At 48.9% G+C, this 13,663-nt stretch overlaps 1 protein-coding gene across 4 annotated transcripts in view; it reads right to left on the bottom strand.

Moving 5' to 3' along the window:
- TNRC18 (trinucleotide repeat containing 18) overlaps positions 1-13,663 on the bottom strand; it is a 102,384-nt gene that overhangs the window by 53,273 nt on the left and 35,448 nt on the right. For all 4 annotated transcript variants that reach the window (XM_063143618.1, XM_063143621.1, XM_063143619.1 and 1 more), the window contains exons 3-5: positions 12,376-12,501; positions 7,951-9,804; positions 140-242 (exon numbers count right to left, since the gene is read on the bottom strand). In XM_063143618.1, coding sequence (XP_062999688.1) covers positions 140-242; positions 7,951-9,804; positions 12,376-12,501 — 2,083 coding nt within the window. The remainder of the gene's footprint in view (positions 1-139; positions 243-7,950; positions 9,805-12,375; positions 12,502-13,663) is intronic.

Here is a 13,663-nt window from a genome sequence, read left to right as displayed (position 1 = left end):
GAACATGGGTGGGAGGGTGCGGAGACGGTCTTGTTTGTATTCATTGAGAGCCCTTGCACAAGGGCAAAAATGCTTTCAATAAATAGTAATAAATAAAATGACTGGATGTACTGAAGAAAGCCTGCAGAACAAACATCACCTCAAGAGTTTCTCCTGGTCTCGTTCCAGACGGCTCGCCAGGAGGTGGCTATCTCGATGCCGTGGCCGGTCATCGCCGCAGTCGTCATCGGAGCGTCCATGTCCTACAGTACAAGCAAAGCACAGCTGACATGAGAGTCAGGCCAACGACTTGGAAATATTGGCGACTGCGAAGAATACGCTTTCTAGTTCGATCCAGCTCTCATAGAAGGACAGTTCTCAAAATCCTCTGTGAGAAAGTCATGATGGTGAGTTTTGAAGTTCAGAACATTTTAAGACAGAATTACATGGATGACCATTTAAAAAAAAAACACTATGCATTTATGGCATTGAAATGTGAAACGGTATATTCTGTGAAATAGATGTTTTGATGATACGCCTGGCATTCTGCCATCGTGGGTCTCGTTTGCACCATTTTTGCTCGCATAGTTGGAACATACAGAGGGCTCCAGGTAATGTCCCTAGGTGTGGGTCTAAGAGTGTAACAAATACATAATGTCTCCCTGTTTTTTAATTACTGAAATGCTTAGAATGTACCGTATGCAAGATCCTTATTTACTGATTGAACAGATGCATAAGCCGCTTTTTCAGAGCATCCGGAGGTTGAAATGATCGCAAAGGATCCCCTAAGATTCATAGGGGCCCTTCTCCGTGAGTCGCTGGCGAAGGAAGTGAGGCAGGTGGCTACTAGGAGGAGGGCTTTCTCCTCTGTGGCACCCCGGCTGTGGAACAAGCTCCCCAGAGAGGTCCGCCTGGCGCCTACACTGTACTCCTTTCGTCGCCAGCTGAAGACCTTTTTATTCTCTCAGTACCTTAACACGTAATTTTAACTTAAATTTAAATTTTACTGTTCTAACTCTGTATTTTAATCTTATATCAATTTTTGCTGCGTGGTTTTATCCTGGTTGTGCTTTTTATACTGCATTTTGTATTTGTGTTTTCAACCTGTTGGTTGTTTTATTGTGGTTTTAATTTTTGTGAACCGCCCAGAGAGCTTTGGCTATTGGGCGGTATAAAAAAATGTAATAAATAAATAAATAAATAAATAAATAAAAGGCCCGACGCAACCTTACGATTTCAACGTTTACGGAACCGCTCAGAATCATACAGCCGAAAACACGTAAAAAGAAAGACTCGTAAAGGCACGGCAGCGTGGAAGAGATTTTTTTTTGTTGTTAAGGCCTGCCGAAAGCCTGCAGTGAAGCAGCTAAGCGTAATTCATTCGGAAGGAAGAACTGACACTGGAAGTTATAGTACCTCTTGTCAAGCTGTCTACACTAAACCTTTTCTGCAGTGCCCGCCAGTTCGACAACTAAAACACACAACTGTGTATTTAAAGGCTGGCTGGTTGGGGTTATTTTAGAGCTCGCTAAACCGGCCGACAGACGGCCACAATCAGCTTAGGGGTGTATCCCTGTTTCCAACCCCCCCCCCCACACACACACACACAAATTCCTCTCCATTAAGGGTTCTTTATTTATTTCATAAAATGCCTGGCCGCCCCTCAGGTGGCTGGAAAGAGAACCAATTTGGTGTCGGGCTGGAGTCCACCTCCCCACCCCCCTTCCACGGACGCTTTCCTTGCATGCGCCAAATCGGCCTTGGAAGCCTTTAAAAAACAAGCCAACGGTCACTTTCATGTTTATTTTGCAAGCAATATTATTATGCCAATCTCTTCGTTGTGCAGGGGGTGCGCTGCGGAGGCCCGCCGCTGCCTCAAAGAACAACAACTCTCTAGCCCGTGCAAAAAAAACCTCGCCCCCGTCGCTGCGACGGGATAGTTTCACTCCGCCGGCCCGATGTACAAACCGGCAATTGTCCCTCGCAACTCAATGGCCGGTCTTGTCTTTATAAATACACTGACATGACGCACGAAGCGCATACAAAACTCAATCAGTTATGCACAGAGTATTAAAAAAAAAAAGGGAAAGGAGGGGAAGAGAGTGGCGGGCCCGTTTCCATGGCGACGAATGCCCCGCATTAGAGTCGTGTAGGTTTACTTGCCAAATACTACAAGATTAGCCAAGTAAAGCCCTTGCTTTTCTCTTTCTTAAAAGGTTTTGAACATTCAAGCACCCTCCACTCGGCACAAGCAAACTAATGTTATTAGTAAAATGTCTCTTGGCACACAAGAATGGGGAGGGGGAAGAAGGGGTGGAGGGGGGGCAGGGGGAGAGAAAAAGGAAGGCCTTGTTTTCCTTATGAAAGCCAATCCCATCGCTTAGCAACAGCCCGGGCGGCCTGACAGAATGCCACCTTGTTTGCAGGCTTTTAGTTCTGCTCAGTAAATTACATTTAACGCAGCCGGAGGGTGGGGTGGAGGTAGAACGAGAGCGGGACGTGGGGCGGGGAGAGTGGGGGGGGGCCCTTCAGACTGGCTCAAACAAATAACTCTCCTCCGTTGGCGACCAGACCCGTCTCTCGGCTCCAGCCAAGGCAGGGCCAAGAGGGCCGAGGCTGTGGGAACCCGAGAGAGAGGCGGAGTAGAAAGCACTTTGCCAGCCGAGAGAAAAATGAGGCCCTGAGACAAAAGCGCTGAACTCGGGTGTCTGTGGCAGACGGATTGATAGATATCCAAGTCTCCCTCTTTCTAAAATGGAGAGAAAGGGAGGGAGGGGAGGTCCGTCCATCAGAACGAAGACATTTGCCTCGTTCTAGGCCACCGCAGGGCGGCTGAGCCGGGGTTGTCGTACCCCGGCTGCCCGGCGTCATGAGCGCATCTTGGCATAGTCAGCAAACGGTGGAGAGATGGGTGCTTGTGGCCGGAGGAAAAGGGCAGGTTGGAGGGCCAGCTGATGCGCATGGAGAGGCGCATGGCTTGGGAGCTGGCGGAAAACTGTCCCTCCCTCCCCCCCCCGACTGGAGTTTCTTTTTCTCCCCCGCTCATAAATATAAGGAGCACTCTGCAAGTCCTATAATTAAAATGCCTTCATTCTCCTTCTCTTGCACTGGCATGTACGCATGTACACTCTCTCTTTCTCTCTCTCGCTCTCTCTCTCTCACACACACACACACACGTAACCATCACATTGTGGGTAACCACTAGTGTGCCAAAAACCTCAAAATTCCTTCCATTTTACAATTCAAAACCCGCATGCATTTTAAAAAGGGAGAGAACACTCATACGGGACCCCCATGAACTAAATTTCAAATTTGGCACATTGTGGCCAAATTTGAAATGTAGCACATGGGGGTCACACATGAAAGTGCTCCCCTGTTTTCGTGTAAATGCATGTGGGATTTGAATTGTAGTTATTGTCGGGAAGGGGGATGGCGGTGGAAGAGACCACAGGGTGTACCTTTAATTTTTTAATACAACTTATTTTAGGAGGGCTTGATCCAATACAGCTTGCATTGCAAGAATCTGAGCTTTGACCCACTGATATTAACCATTAGATAATATCTTACACAAGGCTTTTTTTTTCCATTTGAGAAATGGACGGGAACTCCCAATTCCTCCTCAAACTCAACAGTAATATCAATTGTCAGTTAAATCTGTATATGGGTATAATTTTTTACCTTTCTGGTTCTCTCTCATTCCTTTTCTTTCACTTTGGCACAGCATACATATGATACATTGCAGTTCAAGTCTAGCTAATTATCACTCAAGTCACGTTGTGCTAGAAAAGGGGCTCACATAGTTCCCCAAATACGTTGTGTTTGGAATAAAATATAGCACATGTTTGCACTGAAGAGGATCCCAGGTTCATATCCCAGTTAAAAAGGGATCAGGTTGTACTACTGAGCTAGAGGAACAAATAGTTTAATCAGGAGGTATAAGGGAACTTCCTATGAACTTCCTATGATATTCCTCTTCCAGGTCTTCTGCTGTTCGAATTTCATAGAATCATAGAATAGCAGAGTTGGAAGGGGCCTACAAGGCCATCGAGTCCAACCCCCTGCTCAATGCAGGAATCCACCCTAAAGAATCCCTGACAGATGGTTGTCCAGCTGCCTCTTGAAGGCCTCTAGTGTGGGAGAGCCAACAACCTCCCTAGGTAACTGATTCATTGTCGTACTGCTCTAACAGTCAGGAAGTTTTTCCTGATGTCCAGCTGGAATCTGGCTTCCTTTAACTTGAGCCCGTTATTCCGTGTCCTGCACTCTGGGAGGATCGAGAAGAGATCCTGGCCCTTCTCTGTGTGACAACCTTTTATGTATTTGAAGAGTGCTATCATGTCTCCCCTCCATCTTCTCTTCTCCAGGCTAAACATGCCCAGTCCTTTCCGTCTCTCTTCATAGGGTTTGTTTCCAGACCCCTGATCATCCTGGTTGCCCTCTTCTGAACACGCTCCAGCTTGTCTGCGTCCTTCTTGAATTGTGGAGCCCAGAACTGGACGCAATACTCTAGATGAGGCCTAACCAGGGCCGAATAGAGAGGAACCAGTACCTCACGTGATTTGGAATTATTTGGAATCACGTGATTTGGAATTATTTGGAATAATTTTGATCAATTATTATTTGCGAGCATTTTCTTACTCACTCACTGGGGGCTTTGCAAACATTCTCTGGCTGAATTCAAACAAACGACAATGACAAGAATCTCAACAAGCAATCTTATTGTCTATGGAAGGAGGGGTGGAGGATTAAATGGGAATGGCTTGTTGGAAGAGAAGCTGCCTTATATGAGGTCAGATTTAAGTAACTCCCCCCCCCAAGCTCGTACAGCTGCAATTTTCCCTATTATTGGGGGAAACACAGTGATTTTTTTTTAAAAAAAATGAGTATGTATGGAGGTATAAAGTTGGAATGCTGAAAATAGAGAAAGCTCTGTTTTGCTGAGTCACACCCTTGGTCAATCTAACCATGCTTCCTCTATCCTGACTAGCAGCTGGTCTCCAGGACTTCAGGCAGAGAAGAGTTTTTATTCTTTTCTTTTTTTACTGGGACCGTCAGTCTGCAAATCATGTGCCCTGTACCACTGACCTATACTTGTAGTGTGCTATTCTCATACCGAGATTTACAGCTTAAATTTGAATGTGAACGCTCCCTGACTCTGATTTCTAACCCTCGTCTTGGATCAGCCCTCGCACGATTAAAGATGCAACAAATGAAAACACCAGAGCTAGAAGGGCGTTTTTTTTAAAAAAAATCCTTATGCCTCAAGACTTTGCCCTTGCCGTAGTGGCAAAGTGAAGGGTCTGCCTCACTATTTGCTTTACTGCCCTATCTATTCTGGAATGCATTCTAAATATTTAAATCGGTTTTTTGTGAATAAGTCCAGCTGGTCTGATTCAGAAAGAATCCGCTTTCTGTTTACATGCAACAACAAGACTGTCGTATCGGCATTGGTCAACTTCGCTCTTAAAGCTCAAATGTATAGAGCAAAAGTTCTGACCTTGTTTGTATGATTTGTTTTAGCATTGTTTTTATTATGCTTGTTGTAACTATAGGTTGAATCGATAAAGCTTTATTACTACTACTTGCTGCCTAAAGCAGGGGTCGACATGCTGTAGTGCCTCCAGATGTCACTGGACTAACTCCCATGTTTCCTGACCATTGGCCATGCTGGCTGGGATTGTAACGTAAGAAGGGCCATGCTGGATCACACCAACAGCTTCACCAGTCCAGCATCCTATACGTAGTTACCTGGGGAGGATGTCCCATGGGACACAGTGGGTTTTTCTTACCCGTAAATATGTAGAGACGCCTTCCTCAACCTGTTGCCCACCAAATGTGTTGGACTACAGGTCCTAGCATCCCCAGGCATCTCCAGGTAGGGCTGGAAAACCGTCCGCCTGAAATCCTGGAGAGCCGTTGCTGCCAGTCAGTGTCGACAATATTGGGTTAGATAGACCCATGGCCTGACTCTGTGTAAGGCAGCTTTCTCTGTTCCTATTTAAGGAGGGGTTGTAGAGCATCTGATTTGCATGCAGAAGGTCCCAGATTCAATCCCCGGCTTCCTCAGGTAGGGCTAGGAAAGAATCTGGCATAAAACCTTGGAAGAGCTCCTTCCAGCCCATGTCAGCAATGCTGTGTCAATGGTTTGACTCAGCATCAGGCTTTTCCCTATGTTCCTATGTCCACCAGCCCCTGTAAAATTCTGCAAACGAGACAGTGTGCTTGCATAATAAAAACCTAATCTGGAAGCACCCTGGATTTATAGAAAGTTTAAAAAAAAAAACAACCAAAAAAACATTTACCAATGTAGTCTGAGGCCAGATAAGACAGTAAGGAGAAAATTTCCTGTCTCTCTGTATAATAACCATCATGATTTCCTTCAGCTTCTTGGATTAGAGGGACCCTCAAGCTAAAAAAAAAAAATCAGCCTGTCCCTGGAGCACTGTTGGCACAGGAATTGCAGTGAAGAAGATTTCAGCTAAACATTAGGAGAAATAGTGGGGCAAAATACCTTGGGAGGTGGGAGAGCTCTCCTGAATCTAAATACCCTTTTAAAAAAATGATATCCTGTACTAATTTTTATGATACAGCAGTGACACCCCATGGCCAGTCCAATTTATTGCAAGACGAAATCATTCCGGAAAGATTTTCCCACCGTAAACCTCCATTTCTGATTCTGATGGAGATAAATACTTGAAGCCTGCATTCCGTTTGGGAAGGAATCACCTGCAATTAACTACAAATCGCGTGAAAACGAAATGCGGCAGCGTACAGACAAAGAGGTGCGACATTTGGGTTGGGAAAAGCCAGAAGGCTTTAAACCCAAAGGAGGAGGAGAGGGTGCCATTAGCCGTGCATGTGCGAGGTTGGGCAGGAAAAATTCTTAAGAACATAAGAAGAGCCCTGCTGGATCAAACCAAGGGTCCACCTAGCCAACGCTCTGTTCATACAGCGGCCAACCAGCTGTCGACCAGGGATCCACAATCAGGACACGGTGCAAAAGGACCCTTCCACCCATGTTCCCCATCAACTGATGTATATAGATATACCGCCTCTGATACTGGAGGTAGCACATAGCACCCCCTTTTAAAGCCATCCAAAATGTCTCCCTATCCACATTCGCCACACTATGCATAGTTCTTCTGTTCAGGAGAGAAGGAACACACGCATAGGATAAAGATAAATAGAGCCCCTCCTCTTCCCTTCGCCGTGATGAGAAAGTCAGAGGAAGGTTTATACTCCACCGATGACTGGAATTAAATATACATTTTGCCAAAGGAGTGGGGAGGTGGGCTGATTCACAGGCAATGCAAACTCAAAAAATTCTGTGTCCAGGTAATCGTAATTCTGAAATCTGTATATCGATATATCTGTTTAGAAATGCATATTCTGCAATCATCTCTCTTCCACAGTACTGCCCTGGTTGGATGACATCAAGTAACCCCTGGCCTGTAGAGGCATGCACAATTTGTCAGCCTAGTTTGTAGCAGCAGGGAGTTCCAGAGATCGGGTGCTATGATACTGAAGGCCCTAATCCGAGCCATGATGGATTGGCGCTCCAAAATATTGGGTGCCACCAAGAGGGTCGCTCCTGATGAGCACTGCAACCGAGCAGGCTGGTAGGGAATCGGGCAGAGGTTTGCCACCAATCTGGAGAATGCCAGCTAACAAGAGCTGCCCTCTCTGCCAGCCCAAGACATTTTGCCGCCTGAGACAGAGCAGCAAACGGTACTTCCCAACCACCCAAGTCAAGGTTCATAGTTAGCTGAATTGTTTTGGCACGTGTGGCAGAAAATGCCATAAGCACCTCTCCCTTTCCATGGCAATAGAAACGCAACAACTAGGTAAATAACTAACAATTCACTGCCCTTTTAACGACACCCAAAATTTGCTGCCTGAGGCAACTGCTTCACTCAGCCTCACGGTAGGGCCGCCCCCTGCCCAACGCACTGTTCTGTGCCAGTGTCCTACCTTTGACATTGCTCAGAGAGAGAGATCGGTCGCGGTCCACCAAGCCGGGCCCCATCTTGTTGCCGCCGCTGTTGTCCTTCTGCCGGGCCACGGCCACGGCGATGCCCACGGGAAGATGCCGAACCTCCCCTTCTCCCTGAGACCCGATGCTCTCGCGCCCAAAGGACTTGGCGCTCTCAGGCCGCTCGGGCTCCTTCTTCAGCTGCTTGCTGGCTTGGTGGGGCAGCAGCTGCTGGATCTTGGACGAGGCCTGCTGGCTGGGATCCAGCTTCATGTTGCCGAGACCGCCGAAGGGGCTCTTCTTGCCGCTGCCCTGGCGAGCCGACGTCTCCTTGGCGAAGTTGCCGCTGTACTTGATGAGGCTCTGCATGGCCGAACCCTCGCCATGAGAGGTAGGGTGGAGGCTGTCGGCGGCATTCCGGGGGCCTGCCGCCGAGGAACGCTGCAGGGTGCTGGGGTCAAGGTACGCTTTCTTGGCTTCTTCCTCCACCCGGTTGGCGTGGTTGTGCTGGGCGGCCAGGACGGCCATCTGGGTGGTGGCAAAGTTGCCCATGTCGAAAGGCTTCCATTTCTGTTCGGGAAGCTTTAGTTGTTGGCCGTGATCGAGATGTTGCCGGGAGGAGGAGGAAGAGGAGGAAGAGGAGGAGGTGGAGGAGGAGGAGGAAGAGGAGTCCAAAGTGCCATATATCTTCGCTGCCTCTTTGCAGCCAGATCTTTGAAACCGGTCCCGCTCGCAGGAACGATGTTCTGCCTCCAGACCCGGCTTGAGCAAGTCTTTCGAGGCGAGGAACTCCCTGCTTTCCGGGGAGCTCAGCCTCGGCCGGCTCAGGAAGGCTTCCGAGGCCGCCTGTTTCTTCAACGCCATGGAGTTGGCCCTGATGACGGAGCCCTTCTCCCTTAGGACTTCCATCCTTTTGGCGTCTCCGTGGACGGGGAAATCTTGGGGCAAGAGGTTGCGAGGGCCCTCACCCAGGCACCTCTCCGGCAAAGCCTGCAAGACGCCCACCCTGGCAGCCACGGGGGCATCCTTCTCTTTCGCTTTCCCGTTGTCCCGGGCCTGGGAGGCGATCTGGATAGGGCCAGTCCTCTCGTCGTAAGCTTCGACGGAAGGCACAAACGTGGGAGCGATCACTTTGTGCTCCCTCCCGGGCTCCTTGGTCAACGGGAAGATGGTGTACATGTTGGAATGGACAGGTTGGGGAGGGAATGCCGAGGAAGGGGGGAGCTTCCCGGGTTGGGCCGGGGAGGGGCAACTGCAGGCCACGTGCAAAGTGGCCACCGAGCCCATCACGGAGTCGCCCCTTTTCAGCCTGTCGGGGTGTGCGTGTGCCGAAGGCCGCATGTTCTCGTCATGTCTGGTGGGGTCCTTCGCGCAGCGATCCTGCTCGGATCCCAGCGCTTTCCCCAAGAGGTCCCCTCCGCCGTTGCAGTTGCTGAGCGAAGAGGTCTGCAGCGGGTTCTTCGACTTTGGTTCTCCGCTAAGGATCCCCCGATTTGGCATGTGTTCGGCAAGGAACGGGGACAGCCGCTCCGCGACCTTGATGGCCTTCTCAGGGCCGCTCACTTTCCTGTCGCTGTCGGGCTTAGTGTCCTGGGTGAGGTCCACCACGCTGTGGGGCCGGGGTTCCTCTCGCAACTTGCCCTCCCTCTTGGCCATGGGCAAGGAGAGGTCGCTCCGGCACGCCCGGTCCTTGGCGCCGGGGTCTTTCACGCCGTCCTTTGAGCCCCTGTGCAGGTGCCCGAGGTCCTTCTCGCGGAGCAGGGCGCTGGATGCATGGTTGGCCCCCAGCCTCGAGGGGGGGCCTTGAGGGTGCAAGGCAGACTGTCCTGCATGGCCGGCAAGGTAAAACCCATCTGCAAAACAAGGAGGAAAAAGAGTTTGATTCCCCTCTAGTGGCCTAGACATTGATCAGGGTTGTGCATCCCATATTATCATTATCACATTGGAAGGACAAATTTACACCTCCTATAATGCAATGGGTCGAGGACCTAATAACATTATCAACTTCTGAACGAGTGTTATATAGGCCCAACTTGCAAGAGGATAAACATACGGATATTTGGTCTGCTTTTCTTGAAACCTTTGTATAACTCTCTCCCTTCCCCCCCCCCCCAGTTTATATGTTGGAATTGATGATAATTCTATATACACAATCTATGGGTTTTCCCCCGTTTTCATGATGTATTTTCTGTTTTGTTTGTTGATATTCACAATAAAAAAATGTTTTTAAATAAAATAAAAAATCATTCTGCGCAAGCATCCCTGTTCACATAAAAGGGCATCTCCAGGGGCCGCTCAGATGAGCATCTCAACGTAGGGGAGGAAGCATTACAAAGGAAGTGAGGCAGGTGGCTACCAGGAGCAGGGCCTTCTCTGCTGTGACACCTCGGCTGTGGAATGAGCTCCCTAAGGAGGTTCGCTTGGCACCTACACTATATGCCTTTAGACGCCAGGTGAAGCCCTTTTTATTCTCCCAGCATTTTAGCAGTCTATAAATAAATTTTAACTTGGTGTTTTAAAGTTGTAATTTTGCATTGCTGCTGTTTTGATCTGGTTGAGCTTTTATATTGTATTTTATATTATGGTTTTATACTGTTGTTTTCTACTTTGAACGTTTTTAATTTTTGTGAACCGCCCAGAGAGCTCCGGCTATTGGGCAGTATAGAAATGTAATAAATAAATGAATAAATAAATAAATTCCATTTCAGCAGGGCGCATGGATCTCTTACCCCATCTGGGCTGGAGTCACTATTCCATGTTCCTTCGAGCCCAACGTCCAGGCTGTGAGAGCTGCTGCTTATTTATCCCCACTCCCACTAAACACAAACAGCACTACCCACACTGAACATTCGGAAGAACTCCAAGATTTGCTGCAGCACAAAGATTTTTTAGACGCCCCACCATGGTGAGGCCCCCAAAAACGGCCCAGTGAAGACCGCTCGGAGGCCATGAAATGTTGTCTGTTATGGGAGAGGGCCAATCGAAATGGAATGGCCGGAACCTGAAACAGAAGCATTTCATACTGCAACATTTTGTTGCAGGTCCGCTTGTGATAATTCTAAACTGGGCGGGGTGGGGGGGGTGGAGAGAGTCTTGTTATACAGCAGGGCAGGGAAAGTAGATTTGGATCTACTGGTAAGTCTCTGGGCATTTTGCTGTAGGATTTCTAGCTCTCAATTGTTTAAGCAAACCAGAAACAAAATTACTTTCCCGCATCTTAAATTATACTGCTGAAATGGACGACGGTGCGAGGCGGTGGGTAAACAGGAGTGAATTTTTGTGGGGAAGGACTGTAAGCTCTGTTCAGTTCCGTTACTCCAAACAAATCCCAGGGTTCAGAATGCTTCAATTCTGGGTGCCTGTCTTTTGCACCAAGCTCCGTTTAGTGGATCCTGGGATGCTCTTGAAAAGACAAAGTAGGTTACCCAAGCCTGAGGTTGTGCAGGATTACCAGCCTTCATGCATCCCACTTTGCCTCCCCCCAACCTGATGCCCTCCAGATGTTTTGGACTCCCAACTCCCATCAGCCCCCAACCAGCATAGCCAATGGTCGGGAATGTCAATGGCTTGGGACCACAATACCTGATGGAACGCCTCTCCTTTATTTTATTTATTTATTTATTTATTTATTTATTTATTACATTTTTATACCACCGAATAGCCGAAGCTCCTGACATGAATATACCCGGTCACTACGTTCAACATCTAAGGTCCTCCTCCAGGTGCCTACTCCGAGAGAGGCTCGGAGTGTGGCAATGAGGGACAGGGCCTTTTCGGTGGTGCCCCCCAGACTGTGGAACGATCTCCCTGACGAGGCTCGCCTGGCGCCAACGCTGCTATCTTTCCGGCGCCACGTTAAGACTTTCCTCTTTGCCCAGGCATATGGCGGCACATCTTAATCACCCACATGTTTAGTTTTTAATCGGTTTTTAATGCTTTATGTGTGTATGTTCTGTGTTTTAGAATTTTAAATTTTCTATACTTGTTTTTAATCTCAATTTTAGAATTTCTGTAAACCGCCCAGAGAGCCCTGGCTATGGGAGCGGTATATAAGTTCAATAAATAAATAAATAAATAAAATGCTGGGAGTTGTAGTTCAAAACATCCCTAGGACACCAGATTGAGGAAAGCTGGTCTAGATGGAGGTTGGCTACTTTGACAGGTAAGAAGCTTCCAAGGACTCAGGGGCAGAATGTTTCCCAGGTCTGCCCCTCCCATATCCCCCAGAAGGCTCTGCCCTCTTCCCTGGCCCTTCCCCCCCCCCCCCGGGCTTATAAGTTTGGTGGCTTCCCAGCTTTTTGCTCAGGTTGAAACGGCTCTCCTACGGGCTCTTGCGCAGGCCAAGCACATGTGGAGGCAGAAGGACGGAATCCAGCCAGCTTGCAAAGAGGCCAAGAGCGTGAAGGGGAGAGAGGCCCACTCACCTTTCGGAGACTCGTAGAGACTGTGCTGACCCAGCTGAGAGAGCAGAGGACTCCCACTGTTATGGGGCTCCAGGTGGCTCAAGGGAATGTAGGATGGGTACAGACCGTTCGGCAGGTGGGAGAAAGCTGGAGAAAAGAGGGGAGGGAAAGAGGGAAATTAGACCTCATGTCACTTCTATTTATTTATTTAAAACATTTATATCCCGCCCTATGTCATTAAGATCTCAGGGCAGCGTACATTTAAAAGCATACAGTATAAAACAGTAAATATTCACAGCTGAAAACAAATTAAACCACGAACCAAGTTAAAACAATATATAATTTAAAAGCAGTAAAACAATGTGCCATCTTAGTGAATTTAACCATTAAAGGCTTTGTTAAAAAGCCATGTTTTCACTTGGCGCTGGAATAGCGTCAGCGTTGGCGCCAGTCGGGCCTCCGAGGGGAGGGCATTCCACAGTTGGGGTGCCACCACAGAGAAGGCCCTCTCCCTTGTCCCATCATAGCGTCTAGAAGGGTCGTGGACCCTAATCCACAGACGCTTATGCTACAATGAATCCATTCATCTTTAAGGCGTTCTTGACTCTCCAGATTTTTATTCCGGCTAGGACCAACTCCGCCCCCTTTCTCCTGAATCCTGACTCAGCGTGGTGGAGGCGGGTCCAACCCGTTTGCTCTCATAAACCAGGAGGGGTCAGTTTACCATCTTGCCCAAAAGCAAGATTCCAGGCTAGCCGCCCCCTTAACATGCCAGAGTTTGTTTCGGCTTATGATTCCTGGACTCTTTGAGAGGGACAAGCCCAGGAATCCCTGTGCGGACAACACGCTTAACATGGAAGCTAAGTAGTAAGTGAGCACATGTGAAATTGTAGGACGTGTAGAACATGGGTGAACATCCTGTGGTCAGGGCTGGTGCTACCATAGAGGCCACTCAGGCGGCTGCCTAGAGCACCCAGCTAAGAGGGGCGCGGGGCGCCGCGCAGCACTCACGCGCGTTGCTGGCTGTGAGCCAGCTGAGCCTGGGCGGGCGAGATGGCGCCCAGCCGAAGCAAAGCCAGAGACGCTGGGGTGGGGGGGCAGCTCCATGTTTGGACTTCCGCCCGGAAGCTGCCCTCCCAGAGCCGCTCTAGCCACCCAGAAGCCGCCGTCCCGGAGCCGGGAGGCCACCGCCAGAAGAAGAAAAAGCACGTGGCGAGCTCAACCCTGGCTCAAGCCAGCCTCTGCCTTACTCCCGAGGAAAGGGCACCGGGTCGCCTCTCCTCTCTCCTCAAACAGGCCATGATGTCCA

Source organism: Elgaria multicarinata, chromosome 17 (genome assembly GCF_023053635.1).
Source record: "Elgaria multicarinata webbii isolate HBS135686 ecotype San Diego chromosome 17, rElgMul1.1.pri, whole genome shotgun sequence".
Lineage (NCBI taxonomy): Eukaryota > Metazoa > Chordata > Lepidosauria > Squamata > Anguidae > Elgaria > Elgaria multicarinata.
The sequence above is the reverse complement of the archived record's forward strand: the minus strand, read 5'-3'. Positions and strand labels throughout refer to the sequence as shown.